The sequence below is a fragment of the Drosophila bipectinata genome, chromosome 3R, assembly GCF_030179905.1.
Source record: "Drosophila bipectinata strain 14024-0381.07 chromosome 3R, DbipHiC1v2, whole genome shotgun sequence".
In the NCBI taxonomy this organism is placed as follows: domain Eukaryota; kingdom Metazoa; phylum Arthropoda; class Insecta; order Diptera; family Drosophilidae; genus Drosophila; species Drosophila bipectinata.
This window is the reverse complement of record NC_091739.1, coordinates 19,318,796-19,338,277: the sequence shown is the minus strand read 5'-3', so window position 1 is coordinate 19,338,277 and position 19,482 is coordinate 19,318,796. Positions and strand designations below refer to the sequence as shown.

Sequence of the window (19,482 nt, the reverse complement as noted above, 5' to 3'; positions counted from 1 at the left end):
CTCCATTGGCAACACTAATTTTTAAAGATGAAACAAAATTTCGAAACCAAACAAGAGATTAGAGGCACAGTGGAAAATATTAAATTTATTTTGTGACTTATAAACTCATAGTATTTCTGTTATAGAAATTAAGCGAAATCCAGCTACAAAACAATTAACTCCCCTTAAGACCAGGGACAGAGAACCCAGCTGTTGTATGGCCCGCTGGTCACATTTATTTCACAGTGGAACGAAACCACGAACCCAGCCCTGAGACCCGAGACACAGTGGAACGACTCGGGAGAAACAAAAAACAACCCAGCGCGAACGAACGGCCACTTCGCGGCGGATCCTCTAGTATACGGCTAGTAAAGTTCAATCAGTCGGCCCATAATGTTAAAACCAAAGTGCAAATAATAATTAATAATAGTGGTCCTGGTCCTGGTCTGGTCTGGCTGGTTTTTCCGACGAGTGCGATTATCTTCGACGGTGGAGCGGTGCGCAGAGGTAGCCCGAACGCATCGAGGAAAATCTAATACACAAGTGAAAAGTTACAAAAAAAATAATAGAAGAAAATAAAAGAAATAACGCGCGTGTGTTTGTTGTTAGTGCGCCAGTTGTTGTTTTGTTAGTTTTGAAGAAAAAAGGGCGTCGCAGTTTGAAAATTTATGTGTGCATAAAAAAAAATCAAACTGCAGCAGTAGAAGCAGCAGAAGCAGAAACAGCAGCCGCAGCCAAGCCAAAAGGAAAAAAAAAGAAAGAGAGCGAACCTGGAGAGAGGAGAGAGCGAGCGGGGGTGAGGCACAATAGTTGGCGTTGTCGTCGTTGTTGTTGTTGTTGTTGCCTGCAGCTCAAAGGTGAGTGAGTGAGTGCGTGCCGAATGTTGTTTGTAGTGCCAACTTGCTAATTTAAGCCTTTGTTGTTGGCTTTTATTTTTTTTTTTTGGTTTATTCTCTGGTTTTTTTTTCCACTGTTTTTGGCCCATCAACCACACCTATGCACGCACACCGCCATCCAGGCACGTAACTGCAGCCCGCAAAACGTGTCGGTGTGTGGGTTTAGTTTAAAAATTTAAGTTTTTTTTCCGTCAATAATCTGGGGCGGTTTTGGTCCAGCTGGCTGGGTTCTTTTGGCCTTAAAAGCTAAAGGTTTTTTGCCCTCTAATTATTTTGGCTTTTAATTTTTTAGGTTTGGGAGTAGTTTTATTTTCATTATAAAATATAGCTATTGATTTATGGATGGTTTATGTACTTATTTAAGTTTTTAAATATGTAATATTTTAGTTGGGAATTTGTTTGCAATATATTTGTTTTCATATATGACTTTTTTATGGCAGAAGACTAGGAGGATTAAAGGCCTGTGTGTTTTTATTTATTTATTTCAATATAAAACCCTATAATATCTTGGTATGATTTTGAAATATATGGGTTATATACATACTTATATAGATATCGTATTTAAACATTTAAAATTTTTTAAAATCAATGATAATTTTGCTAAATAAACAATGTTTTGGTTGGTAATTCGTCTAAAATATTTAATTTCATTCTTTTCTAAGGTGGTGGTATAAGATAGTTTAGTTAAGGAACTATCTGAAAGATAGTTTTATCTTAAAAAACTAAAAAAAAAGGTAGAGTTTTTTATTTTTTTATACAAAAGTTATTAAAACCCATGAAGTATAGTGTTCATAGACCTGACTAGTCTTACTTTTTAGTAAAAGAAAGACAACTACAGGCTACAAAACAAGAATCTTAACATATTATGGAGGTTTGAATTTTAAATCATGTCAGAAACCATAACCAAACCAAAACAGGAAAAAGACCTTTATTCTTATATTTTTTATATTAGAAATTAATTATAAATGCATTATTAAAATTTAAAACATAAACAGACAAAGAACTGGCTTCAAAATCTATACCCCTTTAGTTAGTTTAGCTTTGTAAACTTTTCTACTTCTCTTTTTTATCAATAATAATAAATATAATAATAATAATAATGCCCCTGGTAATTAGATCCGCTCCTGGAAAGTGATACGGATGGCCTGGCTTTCGCTGCTGCGACTGCACTTTGATTACAATTTGTAGTTGGCATCCCCACACCCCTCGCTGACATCTACATAACACAATTAAAGTTAATAACAACTTCAATTCAATTAATAATAAACAGAATAGAGAAATTCAAGCATTTAATGGCATGGCAACCATTTCAATAAGCTTATTTACACAATATACATATGTGTTTATGTACATAGCATGTACTTGTAGTACATAAATGCCTTTCTTGATCAATTCACTTGACTGCACTGTCTTCAGTCTTCAGAGATAGTCTTCGAGGCATGTTTGTTTAGTTCCTTTGATTGTGGCTTCTTCCTGTTTGTTGTTGTTGTTATTATTTAGTAATTGTATTTGCTTGTTGTTGTTGTTGTAAGTTATTGTTGCTAGTCGGAGACAGGCACGGCTGCAATTGAATTTGTCTGCAATTGAATTAAATTCAAGAGGAAAGATACACAAAACACTGTGAGAAATTAAAGCTACTTTGCTTAAATAATTGAGAGATGTTAATAAATATAAATGGGTATTATTTTTCTCTCAGTGTAGTCTTGTTAGCAGCTATTTCTGGCCTCTCTGTTTATATTATTTATTTAATTTTGTGTGCAGATCGAGCGCCTCGAGAAATAATCTCTTTTCTGGGCTGCCGTCTGAGACAACTGATGATTTTATTTATGAGCTATATAGATATATAGATATAATATATAATATATATATCACATTCCTTAAAATGTTTCAACTACGTGCTCATGAGTTTGTTTAATTTGATTTTGAAATTAGCCTCCATCATGGCATGGCTTTTTCCTCCAAAACTTTGTTGCCAACGGCGCCAAAAAAAAAAAATAAATAAACTAAAACCACTTATACATACATAATACATGTGAGAATTTTGAGTGCGAAGACCTAGACATTAGCCTGCTATGACGTCAAATATCAAGAGGGCGGTGGGTGGTAGGGTGGTCTGGCAATCTCCCATAGAGAGAGAGACAGATATGTAGATGGCTTTTGGGAGAGGAGATTAACGGCTTAGGTGGGACTCTATAGGGGTTATAGGGGCTCATTTTTTTTGGTAATTTTCCTTCAGTCTTTTTAATGATTTTTAATCATCTTTATATCCCCCATTTATCCATTAACCTCCTCTCGATGGAAATATTTCAATCAAACGCTCTGATGAATTGCTTTCGGATATAACCCACTTTCTGGACTTTATTTCACTTTCATTTTCCATTAATCTTGGCGAATGCCTAGTATCGTGCATTATGCAATATAATACCGCCAAAACACGCAAATTATTAGCATATTTAATCAGGTTGGTTTTCATTCGACGGCAAGGTAACCGCAAAAAAAATAACCATTAAAGCATTGGACTTTATTTTGTTCTTGAACTTCTGGCCCATTCGATTTGTTTTTGTTTTTGTTTTTGTTAATTCTTTCTGTTTATTCTCATTCGCCTCGTTCTGTTGTTTTTGGGCGTGTGCCCAGAACAGAAGCAGAGGACCAGAGAGAAAGTGCTAAGAGAGTGGGAGAGGGAGAGGTGACCCGGCTCTTAAATGACTTTTGTCCTAGCAACACCTGGTTTCTATTATAATTTGTATATTCCTATGGTATATGAGGGTTTTCTGATTAGGTTAACCCTAATGGGAGATTTTCTATGAAAGATGGGCCTATTGTTAATAATTTTTAATGAAAAAATCACTACCGATTGGTCTGAAACTTCTGGAATAAATGTATTTCAAGCTGTGGATTACTGTAGAAAGATATATAGCTCGTTAATTTTCCTAAAAGCATTTTTTTTGTAAATTTTTCATTTAAAAGGCTCTTTAATACGTTCTTACCCAGATCCTTAATGACTTTTGTTGTAGCAATACCTAGATTCTTTCATATTTTCATATTCTTATGATACAAGGATATGAATACGAGGGTTTTCTGATTAGCCCACCCCTTTAGGATAAATTTCTTTATAGGATATGCTTAATTTTAATAATTTTTAATATAAGTATCTTTGCTGATTTGTTTGAAACTTGTGAAATATATGTAATTCGAGGTGCTAATTACGATAGAAATTGTTAAATTCCTCGCAAATCACTTATAGGCATTGTTTTGGGTAATATTCCATTAAAAATGCTCTTTATTAGGTGCTGACCCGGCTCTTAAATGTGTTTTGACCCCCAACTTTTAGTTGCTTCTATATTTTTAATATTATTATAGAACATGAGTGTTTAATGATAAGCCCTACCCTTGTGAAAAACTCTCTATAAATAATATATCTATGTTTATTTAACTTTAAACCCAAAATCCACCAATGATTTGTCTGAAACTTTCAGAATACATATATTTCGAGGTGCTGATTACGATAAAAATAATCTGGTTCCTCGTAAAATTAGTATGAGCGTTGTATAGGCTCATATTTCATTAAAAAGACGTTCAAATAAACCAAAAACCATGTCAATGCCACCAGAAGACCTGTAAAGTCACGTTTTTCTTCAAAACTGTTACCATATGCACCAAAAAATCATAATCTTTAAGGCTGATTAGATTCGTCTGCAAATTTTTTCCCCCACTTGTTAATACTAATCTCGTTGATTACGTTTATTAGTCGTAATTGATTGATAAAAGAGAGAGTCTACTGTATTATTTCTCAATTCTTTATTTAAGGCGACAAGTATGGTCATAAAAGACGTTGGGTTTTAAAAGGAATTCTGAGTGAAATACGCAGAAAAGTGAGAAGCAGTGTCATAAAGTGATATTTCATTTTTAGATTAAGAGACTAGGCTTATAACCTCAACCATTTAGGTTATAGCTCTCCATATGAGTCACTGAAATCTTCCACTTTTTAGCTACTGCGTATCTACTGTATCTCTGACTCACAAGTATCTGTATCCCATAGTTAGAATTTTAGAAACAAATATGACACTGACCTTATAAGTTCAACTACAGTTGGGTTGTTGTTACCGCTCTGATGGCCCCACCACACATAAGTTGAAACAACTTCCGTTGTGAACAATTTACACATAAATTGTTAAATTGTTTTGCGCAAAAAAAAGCAAAAAAATAAATAAAAGCGATGGGCACAGCACAAACTTTTCACTTTCACCTTTCGAAAAAAAAAATAGATGGAAAGGCAAGAGAGGACTTGTCAATCAATAATTTAATATTTGATATGCGACATATGGAAGACAAACAGGAAGAGGCCCCCAAGCCAGACAATGGGGCTTTGCTTTGAAAATAAAAATGTAAAAAAAATATACAAAATAATCATTATATAACGAGTTGAAGACAAAGGTCTGGTTAGTTTCAGCATAACTGTCTTCCCTCTGAAATCAATAAATATTATATCCCCCCTTTTTTTTGGTTTAATGTTGGACTTTGTGTTGAAAACAATTTAAATTCATCAAGCGAATGCGATCAACGTCAGTGGCAGTCGCAAATGAATCATTCTCGGTCATCAGAGGAAGGGGTTTATACTTAATGGGGGCGGAGTAGCAAGCCCCCTCATGCTGGGGCTCCTTCCAAAAATGGCTGGCTGGCGAAAAACTTGTTTTTAACTTTTGTTTATGTTTATTTTGTTGTATTTCCCGGTTCTGTTCTCTCTGTTCCCAAATGACCATTTCAAGCATAAATATTTTTCCGAGAGACATAGCTGCCTGCCTGCCTGGCTCTGCCAAGCTTTGTGTTTTCCTTTCCGGTCATCTCGGCTTTCATGAGTTTGATATTTCAAGCACGACACTCTGGCCAAAGCGCGCCTCATTTGTTTATATATTTATTTTATTTATTTTTGCGTATTAGCATTTTAGTCATGCCAGGCAGCCCCAGTCGTCTGAGTTTGCATTTCTCATCTTTTTTATCGGCAATCGGCTATTCATTGAGCATTCGGTGTAAAAATGTTAAACAGGTTGATCTTTGCCCGATGAGTAATGTAACAAAAAAGCAGCTGAATAAAGACTATAATTTATATAAGAACTTCTCGAGGGGGAAGTGTATTCATATATTATGGTTTGTAATGAAAATATAGTTCTTGAGTGAAGAGTCAAGGCTGTTTTCTGTAAAAGATAGTCTAAGCTTATAGTTCCTTTTTTGGGTTATGAGATTTGTCTAGCTCTTTAGTCGAAATATGCTAATCAGAGTCGTGTTTGTTCAAAAGTCTGGCCAGAAAATATTGCCAAGTCAAGATGACAATCAAAAATCTACGGGTGCTTCTATAATATTAAAGTTTCCAAGGAATGCATACAAAATTATAGAGATAGAATAAAAATATTAAAGAACACATCGCTTTTTTTTCGTGAAAGAATTTGGAATCTATATAATCTAACTTATGTTTTTAGATAACTAGGTACTTAATATAATGGATATATTCCATCGTATTCCATTTATATTCCGTATCGTATATCGTTTTTTTAAAGAAAATGACATTTTAATGGCAAATTATTTTAGAATATGCACATATGTGCCACAAATCAACCAAGTTGTATACCTTGAAGCGAAAATATTATACCTTAAAGTGCTATAGTTTCTTTGAAATTAATGATTTAATTCTATTTTTGCCATTAATTGTTTAAGGTTTAATTTTTAAATTCGATATATGATTTTATTGCAAAAAACCGTCGTACATACACCCTATAACACCCGAAAGATATGAATTATTATAAAATCCAATGAAAATGTAAGTAGTATAAAGAAGTGGTCTTTAAAAAGAACCCATACTTTTTAAAATATTATTATTATAGATAAGATAGTAGATATAGATTCTATATGAAAATTCGAATAAAAATTGTAATAAAAGTAGATATACTTCAAACAAAGACCCCTTCCTTGAAGAACATTCAACAAATACTTTGTACTTTAAAGATACAACTGATGGGGTGATGAAGTTAATGGACTATTACCATTAAAAGTTCTCTATAATCTTTAATCTTCAAAGCTAAAATTGTTTTTTTGAATGCCATTCCATAATCCCCATTTCCCAAGACCTGACTCACTATATCTTACCTTTAAAAACCAAAACCCAAACCATTTCAATAACGGTTTTGAATTTCTTAAGCCCAGCCCCGAGCCCCATCTCAGTTCCCGGCTTAAAGTTCAGCCGAGAGTCGCTTATTTGACAAATGCCATGACACCATAAAATGAATGTCTTAACCCAACCTTATTTTGATTCCTCTCGGGTTTCTTCTCTCTCGAAAATGTTATTGACCCGCTGGAAGACCGAAGACCGTAGACCCGCTTTTAATTAAGCAAATTCCCTCCCAAAAATGAAAAATTAAATGACGAAACACGGGCGTGGCTGATGTATGAGAAATAATAAATAATTGTATGCATAATTTCACACAATTATGCCCAACTCTTGCTAAATGCTTAATGGTAATTGCTAATTAGTTAATGTGCAAACAATAATTGTTTTTTATTACTTAATATTGGCTTAATGTTGTGTAATGAATAAACCCACATTTAAAGGCTGTATGTATCTGGAATAATAATTTAAATCATAGACTCTTGCAGAATATAGAAAATAATCGAAAAACCTTCACCTGAGGAAGAGGTCAAGGCTTCCCTATAAGCTCGATGGACTTTAAAAAAAATCTAAAAAAAAAAACATGCAGAACACCCACATATGTCAGCGTGCCATAAAATAGTTTATTTTTTCTAAAAAAAATGTGTCATGAGTTATGGTTGAAACATCAGCGGGCACCCCATAAGAAGTATTATATCTGGCTGGCAGCTTTCAGCATCACGGAGGCCCCACATGCTGGAGCGAGTATGTTTTTCAAAGAAAGTGGCACAAACCAATTGCGTTAATGGGGAAACTGGCAGCAGCGGAAGAGAGAGCCAGTGCCAGTGCCAGAAAACACAAAAAAAAAACACAAAAAAAAAGTGAAATAGCGTCTAAAAGCATTAGATAACTGTCATAAGGGTAATTGCCTTTGGGGGCTACTCGCTGAAAACAGTTGAAAATCATTCTCAACCTCAGAAACCGCAAAGAAAAACAAAAAGCTGTAGAGAGGAAAGTGAGGAATACGAAGTGGAAATACCTAGTAATGCTGCTACTTTAGTTATCTTAAAGATACTTTTCTTGAGGGCCTCAATAAATGAATGAAATGCATTTCCAGGAAGTAATTTTCTGTCAAGACATGCCCACTAAATATAAATAAATACAAATCTGTATATATATCTGTTCAAGTTCTTTAGCCATGACTCTCTATCTCCGATTCCACAATATCCACAAATAACGATATCAAGTTGCGCTGCCTTCTGGGTTCTGATTAATAGGGCGGTGAATCAAATGGTTATATTTACACACTCGATGTGGCCCCAATTGGATGTGGGCTTAGCCGCCGGGTGTCAGTCTGATTAGTGTCAGGTGTGTGGGCTTCTTGTGGGCACTAGATAAGGTCTGGTCAGCCTAAGATAGGCCCAGGCTAAGAGAGAAAAGCACTATTAACCAGTCATGCTTATTTACAAAGTGGAGTGGAATATTTTCAACTACAAAATAGGGCCATTTTTCATCTTAAAACTCCAAGAATTGTGAGATCATTAGACCTTGAGTCATTAGATCTCTCAAGCTACCTGAAGTTTTGTTTGTTTACCTGCCTTGAGTTATCTGGAAAACGCAAATGACTCTCCTTTTCTCTCCTGCTTGGAGGTATATCTGTAGAAATGTGCTTTGCTGATTTATTTTGAAAGTCTATCGCTATCTGTAGATAGCTCATACTTTCGTGTAACCCCCTAATTACTACCGATAGTGAAAGAAAATTACCCTTTCTCTCTATTTGTTTTGCTTACACAATGCCTGATGGCTGATTGATTGAAAACTAAGGCCCGGCAATTAAAAAACAATTGCAATAACTGATATCCATAGGTGGCAGGTCGAAAATAGATCCATGGGGGGAATCCAAAATGCAACGATAATAAGATTACAAATGAAAGAAAAAAACCAAGAGTGTGGTGGTTGTCGATTATGACAGCTCCTCCTGGTTGGTGGTTTGCTTATCTAAAACAAACAACGACGCAATGTTGTGCAACATTTTCATAAAAATTTGTTGTTTTTGCTTTTTGGAATGAATCACGGGCCACACTTGACACCACCACCTGCCTCGCTTTCCGCAACAAATGAGAACAAAGTCATCAGCCCCAATAAAGTGACGCTGCCTGGCAGGCCAGGCTACACTCTACAGTTTACAGTTTACCTTTGGCTTGTCTCGAATGGCAATTTAAACACCTGCAACAATAAAACACATCGCTTGAATGCCGAAACCACTACCACACAGTCTTGTTAAATTGTTGGCCAGCCAAGTCGAAAAGTTTATTCGTTTGCTTTTTCACTTATTTTTATGTTTTTTTTTTTTTGTTTTCTTTGGCCCGCATTTGCTTTTTTGTTAAGCAAACTTTGCAATTCTTCATGGCAAGTTCAATGGTTGGTTGTCTGTTGTTGTGGCGCGTAATACCCTGACCTGGCCAACAAATATGATACTGTCTGCAGGGGCTTATATAATCAACAGTCAACAAAAAGCACAACTTAACGCGAGAAATGATAAGCATTCAATGAAAAGCATGCTTTTTCCTTAATATTCTCATCTTAAATCGTCTAGAAGTTGGGGGAAACCAACTAGCGAAGTCTAATTTGCTTTGTGAGATTAAATTATTATTATTATTAAATTAGAGCTATAAATTGCAATCGAATATCCATAATTCGTCACCTTCTTAATCATAAAACATCAATAATTTGTCAAAAAAAGACCTTAAATTCAAGAAAGCATGCTTTTTCCTCAATATCCTCATCTTAAATCGTCTAGACTCTAGAACTTGGTAAAAAACAAACGAGGGTAGTCTAATTTGCTTTATGAGATTAAATTATTGTTTTCATTAAATTAAAGCTATAAATTGCAGTCGAATGTCAATATTTCGTCACCTTCTTAATCAAAAATCATCAATAATTCAATAAATTAATTCTTAAAAATTAAAATTCTTGGAAACTTGGGTAGAAATCTTAGAAATTGAGACCTTAGGGGGTCTTCTAAGAAAACTTAAAAAAAAGCATGCTTTTTCGCCAATATCCTCATCTTTAATCGCCTAGAACTTTGAGGAAACAAATGAGCAGCCGAATGTCAATAATTCGTCACCTACTTAATCAATAATTCGTAAAATAAATCTAAAAAATTAAATTTCTTGAAAACTTGGGTAGGAATTTTTAAAAATTAAGACCTTAATTCTAAGAAAGCATGCTTTTTCCTCAATATCCTCATCTTAAATCGTCTAGAACGTAGTCTAATTCGCTTCGTGAGATCATTTGAATGCAAAATTATTCCAGGCCGACAGACAGACAGCAGAAATGTGGACCAAAGTCTATAAAAAGCATTCCAACAACATGCTTTTTGAATCTAATGATAGAATTACTCACAAGCATGCCTCACTTGTACCGCAAGTCGTGTAATTACTTCTCGACTGACGACTGTCTTTGTCTCCGTATGCTGTAAAAACGGGCTTATAATTTAATGCCGTCTTTATAGCTATAATCCAAGCATGGTGACCTTCACAAATGATAACCAAATCCCCAGCTGCAACGTTGTAGGATTTGACTGGTGAGTCATCAGGGAAATATCTATTCTATTTCCCAAAATTCTAAAGCGGAAATTCATTTGCTTTCTGAAAGATTTCAAAAGCATCTCAGCACATGTCAGACATTGTTGAAGAATCATAGCTTCTCATGCTGATTTCTTATCAAAAATTTGCCACTTGTCCGTCTGATCTCTAAACTGGCACACAGCGATAGAGTGAAAAGGGGAATACTCGGTCGGAGATGGCACGGGTTCGAAGCGTGCTCAGAAAGCGAGTGCAACGACCCTGAACAATTTTTTCAATGAAATATTTTTACTTTGCAACTTTTTAATGAATTTATTTAATTAACAAAAGCAACTATTAGTTGGGAGAAAGAGCACTTACAGTTCGTAATGTTTCGCTTGATAAATAATACCAATGCGCTTATTATTGTTTTGTTTTCTTAGCTGCTGCTGCTGTGTTTTTGTTTAAACATCAAGTTTAAAGTCGGCACACGAGTTGTCGGTGAAAAAAACAACTGCGCCAGAGGTGCGCTGCCTGGGAATGAAGAAAGCGAAAAGACGCGACTTGTCTCGAAGCACAACAAAGCCAGAAAACAGAAAAACAAAAACAGAGAAACAGTGAAGAAGGTTACAAAATACACGTTGATTAAAATTCACAAACAAACCGAAAGAAAGGCCCGCGCTCACAAAGAAAAATGATTATGCTCGCGATTCACACAGCAAATCGTCGTAGCAGGAGGTTGAGGCATCCGGTCCCGCTTCTTCACTTTCCACCCAATCACCCATCCACCCACCCACCGTCTCACCCATTCCAGTGCCTCCTATCTATCAGCTGTGGCGCAGCCAAGTGCAGATGAGCATTTGGGTTGAAAGCGCAACGGACTGGGGACTGAGTGCCTCGAAGCAAAGTCCATCAGAGTCGCCTCCCTTCCTTGATTCCCCGATCTCGACACTTTCTCGCAACCACTTTTCGCTTCATGGGTTTATGGAAGTTGAGCTATAGACTCTATAAATGTCGCTGCCATCATTATTATATTTATTAAAAAAAATTATAATAAATATAAAATTATTATAAAAAAAGGATTAAAACAGAGAATAAAAGCAACTAAGAATGCTAAATTCTTTCCTTAAAGAATTCTTATCTATTCCTTTATCCTTATCTAAATAAATTTTTATACTAGATATATTTCCTTGAGGAATCCTTGTCTATTCCCTAGAAAATATGGAGTATGGAGTTGAGAAGTTTATGAAGACGGGTTATAGACTCCACTTTTTCTCTAAACTCATCGAGCTAGATGTCTTTCCTTGAAGAATTCTCTTCTATTCCCTGGTATTTCCTTATAGAGTTGATGGGTTTATGGAATGGATAGATATATAGATATTTAGAGATAATAGATATTTAAAAAAAAGAGACAAAAAAGAGAGAAATAAAACCTCCAAAGAGAACTAATTATCTATCCTTGAGGAATCCTCATCTATTTCCCGGTTTTTCCTCTACCTATGAATAGTTTTTTAAAATTCAATGCTTTTAAATATTAAATTTCAACTAATTCTCACTCCAAGCAACCCATGTTTGTAGCTAAAAAAATGTGAGTAACCTTTAAAGAATTCCTCAAGCAGAAAGACCTAAGGGAAAGTGTAAAAAAGGAAATGAAAACGCCGCTTGTTGAGATTCTAAAATGGCTCAAGTGAAGTAACAATGGGGTAGGTTCTCCAGTTCTCAAGTGGGTGTGAAAGTGACATCCATTAAAGCTGATTAAAATCTAAAAGGATTCCAGCTCAACAATGGAAGGCAAGAGATTAACCGATTCACTTGGAAAATATCATAAATGTAGTGTAATTTAATGCTCGAAGATGGTTCTAAAGAGATAACTTATACAATTCATGTGGAAGAAACTCCTCGTTAGACTTTGTAACTCAAAGTAAATATTTAAAGGTCATTCTTGTTTATTTTTGCCGATGAAATTTTCACCATAATTTTGATAGAATTTCAACCCAAAACACACCTTCCCTTTAGTGTAAACAAAGGCCAGAAAGCCCAGAAATTCCTCAATAATTCTTAGTTAGCTGTTTGAGAACCGGAACATGTGCGAGAATCTTCCTGGTTGGATACAGAGGTGCGACCTGGGGTATGGTTGTGTTTATTAATAACTCAATTGGGTGGAGGAGGAGCATTGTTTATAATTCAAGTAAACAATTGTTATCACTGTGTGCCAGATGATGAGGCCTCGTCCTCCGCCTCTATCCGAAAAACAACTCAACTTCATTGGCATGCCGCCCATGGCACTTGACTTGAGTAGACGGTCTGCTCACATAATCAATCTATATAAGGTAGCTAACAATCTAAAGGCATTATCTCTGATACCATATATATATTGTACATTGTAAACATATCTAAATTCGAAGCACTTGAAGTGACCGTGATGTCATTTACAAGATATAGATTCCATATGCCAGAGGCCAAGAATTTTAAGAATTCTCCCCATTCCATATGCTCCAGTTTTCCTCACACTCACTTATAATATTTATAAATATATATATATATATATATTATTCCGATTGGATGGATTATCAGCTGGCCGACAATGAGTTCACCTTTGGACTTTGCAATCTGGCCTAGAAAACCGATTTGAAAATATTTTCATTCAATTTCTTTCTTATTTCTATTTGCAGTATACTAGTCCCCATTGGATGGCAGTGTGGAATAATGGACTCCATGCCTAATGCGGCCCACGTTTCGCACCAAAATCGGGACCTACTGACTCTCCAGCCTCTGCGTTCTTCCCGCGGATCTAGTTCCAATCTGCGCGCCAGCCGCTCACCCTCAGCCAGCCGAAGTGCCGAACAAAGTAATTATTAATTATCTTTGAATTATGACGACCCTCTTGCCTTCCCTCCCACTGGCTTCCCACATCCCTCCGCCTCCATAATTGGTCTGATTAGTGGATGCCTCAAGCTTCCTGCATCTTATCTGCGGGGTGTTTGTTTCAATCTGAGGGTCTGGTTTCGGTTTCCAAGCTCGATTTTGCTTGGAAATCAATTCTGTTATCAGGGGGCGTTACTAAATTTCTTCTTCCGCCAATAAATATTTGTTTTTTTTTAGGAGGTTTTTGAACTTGAACCTATTAGTTATGGAATTTTTGTGGTTTTCTTTGTGAAGTGATTAATTAAGGTTTATTTATCATATTTTTTTTTTATAGAAATAGTGTCTTATTTGTATAAAATTATTAACATTATATTAAAATGGCAGTCAAATGACAAAAATTCGTCACCTACTAATGGAAATTTGTCAAATATTTCATAAATCAATATTATTTGTATTAAATTCTTTAAAACTTGAGTGACAATCTTTATAAATTAGGATCTTAGAAGGCTTGTTGAGAAAATTTAAAATAAAACAAATAAAAAGACCGGTGACGAACGTGGATGCCACACACAAAAATGATTGGTGACGAAAATTAATTCAATTTCTTATAAAAAAATATACTTCTTTTTAAATATGTCATTTTATAAACCTAATGTAAAATTAAATATTTTCAAATATACTTATTTTTGATATAAGAATTATAAAAATAAGAGGCCAAGTAAGAAATTTTCATATAAAAAATTGAAACAATAGATATATTTAGAATTTAATAAACTCTCAAGATTAAAATACTAATTTAAAATTTATTTTCATTAAAAATATGAAAAACCTAGTAGTTTTGGGTGATGCCTCATAGAACTTTCACATCCAAAAGCTTTTAGTCATCAGCCTCCTCGCCACAAAGCATTGGGTTATTTGGGCCACTCTTGATTCATGTTGTTGGCGCATAAATTCCAATCGCAAGCAACCCCCCGCCAGACAAGGATGACTCATCCACAGCCACAGAAACAGAAACCCTCCCAACCAGACCAGATCTCCCAGACCAGTCAGCCACCCCACTTTGTTCGCAATGCTTTTTCGAGTTTTCAGCATCAACAAGCTCACCACAACCACAAGCCACCCAACCCAACCCAACCCAGTCATGAATAAATGAATGACAAAAAGTGAAGCCTACTTTTGAGTGTTTTCTTGAGTTTCTCGATCTTATGACTCTTATGACTGTGTGCCTAACATCGTTATGTTCTTTGTTGATTTCTCTTTTTTAATATTTTGTTTTTTTTTTTTATTAAACTTTTTTCCTTGTTTTTAGCTTTGTAATTCGTTGAATGTTAGCCTGCCTAACAAGCCACAACACACACTTGCATACAAAAAAAAACAAAAAACAATCGAAACCATTGATAAATGTAGGTATATATATTGAAAAATATCTTTTTATTGTAGTATTGTATTGAAAACACCTCCATCGCTTACTCTACTCACTCACTACCCACTCATGTTCTATATATTCACAGCCCAGACACACGCGATTTTAAACGCTACTAAAACGCCTGCCACTGCTTCTTCATTTTCCGCTGTTACTCTTATGTCTCTAACTGTCCATCAAAGTCACCCGAAACACTCTCACATCCTCCGACACACAACTAATGCATTTTTAAGACAATGCCTGTGAGAATTCAACACATTTTTCTAACAAAATAATAATAATAATAACATTCTCGCTAAAAACCACTCACGACTCACCATCTCATACATGAATATCCAAAAACCATAAACCGCATTTTAAGCTGGCGCCTCTCCTAACAAAACTGAAAGCCCAGAAAGCCACCGAATAGAATTTAGAATTAATCCAATAAGTGCTTTTCTATGCGCCACAATTCGCCAGTGTCCCGGGAGCGCGCCAGCGAGGCAGCGGCAGCCACACAAACAGCAGCAGCATCCGGCGGAGGTACCTCCACAACGTCCGCAGCGGCAACTGGAAGTGCAACTAGTGGACCAGGAGCAGGTGCATCGACAATAACGGCCGGAGGAGGAGCGACCACATCCGGATCTGCGACGGGAACGGCTTCCGCGCACACAAACAGCAATTCCTCGGCCTCATCCAGCACAGTGGCAGCTGCACAGGCGGCTGTCTACAGCGGCGGCAACACGGTGACCGGCAGTCTAGGCAGCGGTGGGGTGGTGGCTCGTGGCTTCCGCAGCCACAGCCCCACCCACCGGCGACGCAGTCGGGAGCGCCAGCGACGCACCCATGGCTCGGACCAGGGCGGCCTTTTGGCCTACAGTGGTTATGTGGGTGCCCCCGTGGACATTGTCGATTTCGGTGCTCCTACCCAAAGTGGTGGTGGTGGTGGTGGCAGTGCCGGGACTGGCAGTGGCCTGGAGGACTCTCGCCTGTCCGGCAACGAGGACTACTACTCCTCGTTCGTCTCCGATGAGTTCGATAGCAGCAAGAAGGTGCATCGCCGCTGCCACGAGCGCAGCTCCAGCGTCCAGGCCATCGACCGGCTCAACACCAAGATCCAGTGCACCAAGGAGTCCATCCGTCAGGAGCAAACTGCCAGAGATGGTAAGTCAATGGGGTTACTAGTCAAGGGGTTATTTTATAATAATATAGTATCATTACTCAACTTTAAAGATTAAAATTAATATATGACCCAGAATATGTCTATATCTCAGCCAATTCTCATCCGATCCTTAAGCGGAGTACCTCAAACGATTTCTACTTCGATTCTCCATCATTTTGGATCAAAATATAAAACTGGATATTTTTTTGAATTTTTTCCAAAATTTTTCCCATGGACCCCCTTCAGAATCCAAGATTTTCCATATATGACCCTGACGATGTCTATATCTCGGTCAATTCTCATCCGATCCTTGAGCGGAGTACCTCAAACGATTTGTACTTCAATTCTGGATCGTTCTGGATCAAAATATGAAAGTGGATTTTTTTTTAAATTTTTTTCCAAAATTTTCCCATGGACCCCCTTCAAAATTCAAGATTTTCAATACATAGCCCAAACGATGTCTATATCTCGGCCAATTCTCATCCGATCCTTGAGCGGAGTACCTCAAACGATTTCTACTTCAATTCTGCATCATTCTGGATCAAAATATCAAACTGGATATTTTTTTGAATTTTTTCCAAAATTTTTCCCATGGACCCCCTTGAAAATCCAAGATTTTCAATATGTGACCCAAACTATGGGTATATCCCAGCCAATTCTTATCCGATATGGCTTAAGCTCTACCACCTATATCTAGGGGGTTACCCTATCATTCTCTATTGAAATAAATTTAAACATGAATGAAATTAAACTTTATATTTCCATTTCAGATAATGTTAATGAGTATCTGAAGCTGGCAGCCAGCGCAGACAAGCAACAGTTGCAGCGCATCAAGGTAAGTTATCCCATCAGAGACGAAAGAATTGAAGAAAATTAAACATTTCCCCTTCCTAACAGGCTGTCTTTGAGAAGAAGAACCAGAAGAGCGCACACAACATTTCCCAGCTCCAGAAGAAGCTGGACAACTACACGAAGCGGGCCAAGGACCTGCAGAATCATCAGTTCCAGACCAAGAGTCAGCACCGACAGCCGCGCGAAGTGCTGCGGGACGTGGGCCAGGGACTGCGCAATGTGGGTGGCAATATTCGCGATGGCATCACCGGCTTCTCCGGCTCCGTGATGTCCAAGCCCCGCGAATTCGCCCACCTCATCAAGAACAAATTTGGCAGCGCCGACAACATCAATCAGATGACCGATGCCGAATTGCAGGGCATGCAGTCCTCGAATGCCGACGTTCTGGCGGCCAACGAGCGGCTGCAGCAAACACCCGGAGTGGGTACCTCCACGGGATCCGGTGGCGGTGGCGGACAGAATAATAATACCGGAGGTGCGGGCAGCGGCACGGGAAAGTTCAATAGTGACAATGGCAGTGAATGCAGTAGTGTAACCAGCGAAAGTATACCAGCCGGGTAAGATGAGATGGAGGTCTTGTAATACCCAGTACTATATATTACGCTTCTATTACAGATCTGGCAAAAGCCAATCAGGTGCCAGCCAATACCATATAGTGCTCAAGACTCTGCTAACAGAGCTGGCCGAGCGGAAGGCCGAGAACGAGAAGCTGAAGGAGCGTATCGAACGGCTGGAGGTAAGTGATAGGGAGTCCTCCCAGTTAGCAACAGTTCCTAATCCTCTTTCCATGGTAGACGGGCCAAAAGGAATTCAACAATCTGACCGCCACACTCGAAAGTGAACGCTATCGTGCCGAGGGACTCGAGGAGCAAATCAATGACTTGACGGAATTACATCAGGTTCGTAGTTCATAGTTCACATAGCCTGGGGCTTGAAGCTTTGGCAGTTTGCCCAATATTCGTGCTCATGTTGCGCCTTTGTGTTCCATAGAATGAAATTGAGAATCTGAAGCAAACGATTGCCGACATGGAGGAGAAAGTACAATACCAAAGCGATGAAAGACTACGTGACGTCAACGAAGTGCTCGAGAACTGTCAAACGAGGGTAAGTCGTTGGTTTGGTGGGACTCTCAAACCCCCATTGCACTCCCAAACTAATCCATACCAAACATGCTCATAACACAGATATCGAAAATGGAGCACATGTCGCAGCAACAATACGTCACCGTCGAGGGCATTGATAATTCGAATGCACGGGCCCTGGTTGTGAAACTCATCAATGTGGTATTAACGATATTGCAAGTGGTTCTCCTGCTGGTGGCCACAGCTGCTGGCATTATAATGCCGTTTCTCAAAACAAGGTAACTAGTGATTCACTCACTCAAGCAATGTGACTTAATACGTTCCATTTTCTTTGTGTTTTTAGGGTACGCGTTCTGACCACCTTTCTGTCCATTTGCTTCGTCATCTTTGTGATACGACAATGGCCGGATGTGCAGGATATCGGTTCCGGTCTGGTGCGACATCTCAAGCAATCGCTGGTGGTCAAATAAACTCTAGTGGCTGGGTTGAAGGGGGCCATCACACCGTCATCGTATCATTGTATCATCTACCGGATAGCTTGTAGCGGTCTTTAGTTAGTTAAGTTCTAAAGTGCATATTTTGTATATAGCCTATATCGATAATGATTATAATAATGATCGTTTTTAATTGAAATTGTATCAATTATCCATCACACATACACACACCTACACACTATCGAGAAACTGTACAAAAAAAAATCATAATCCTTAGCACACGACGCATACACCCACACCACACACCACACACATTCTCGCATAAAACGTACACTTAGAGAAAATTGATTTAACCTACACAAGTAGTAATATGTAACTTGAAAATGCTGACATGTCTCCGTGCATTACAACTATATATTTGAATATATAATATAATGTATATGTATAACCTATATGAGAAATTTACATCAAATTAATATAAAACTATTGAAATTATATATAAAATGAAAGTTTGTATAAATCCCGAATTATTGTATTTATTTTTTACACAATTAATTACCATAATGTACGTACGTTTGCCTAATGATTGTAGCAACTATTGAAGGTGGCCTAAACATCTAAATATAGAAATACCAATTTACACGTGTCGAGTAGGACAATTTGACCAGCTGACGACTTTCCCAGCAGAGATAACAAATAAATCCCTCTCCGGCTAAAATTAAAAGTTGAAAAAAAGAATACAAATAAATATATTACATGCGTAAGAACCGAGAATACATTGTTTTAAATACTAAGTGGATTGGATTGGATTGGCTGGGTAAGCTATATTTGGTTGCTACGTAACATATATAGGTTCTAATCGGTCGGTTCTTAAGAAATGGATATTAGTTCAGCCTACCGAATAGGTAGTAAATATAGATACATATAGAAATGGGTCCTTATGACCCGGGTATTAGGAAATGGTCATTATTTGAGCCTACCAAAAGGTAAAAGCATTTGTATTCTTCAGTTATAGGATATAGACTTATTCAAAAACATTTTCTGAATAGAAAACAATGATAAGAAAGACTAGATGGATAGAACAACACTCTTTATAGACTAAAGAGGT

At 37.3% G+C, this 19,482-nt stretch overlaps 1 protein-coding gene across 1 annotated transcript; it reads left to right on the top strand.

Moving 5' to 3' along the window:
* Window positions 1-242: 242 nt before the first annotated feature.
* On the top strand, window positions 243-19,112 carry Dmtn (transmembrane and coiled-coil domain 2 protein Dmtn). The gene is made up of 10 exons (XM_017245186.3): window positions 243-836; window positions 13,250-13,425; window positions 15,325-16,008; window positions 16,777-16,841; window positions 16,904-17,415; window positions 17,474-17,594; window positions 17,653-17,757; window positions 17,849-17,962; window positions 18,043-18,218; window positions 18,284-19,112. The coding sequence occupies exons 2-10, from the start codon at window positions 13,284-13,286 to the stop codon at window positions 18,408-18,410; spliced, it is 2,046 nt and encodes a 681-aa protein (XP_017100675.2). The 5' UTR covers window positions 243-836; window positions 13,250-13,283; the 3' UTR covers window positions 18,411-19,112.
* The last annotated feature ends 370 nt before the right edge of the window (window positions 19,113-19,482 follow it).

Excerpts from the sequence above, each read along its gene's own strand:
- Dmtn (XM_017245186.3), top strand. The coding sequence starts at position 13,284 with ATGGACTCCATGCCTAATGCGGCCCACGTTTCGCACCAAAATCGGGAC. Across the intron at positions 16,009-16,776 it reads GGAGCAAACTGCCAGAGATG|ATAATGTTAATGAGTATCTG; the intron begins GTAAGTCAATGG and ends TTTCCATTTCAG. Across the intron at positions 17,416-17,473 it reads AGCGAAAGTATACCAGCCGG|ATCTGGCAAAAGCCAATCAG; the intron begins GTAAGATGAGAT and ends CTTCTATTACAG.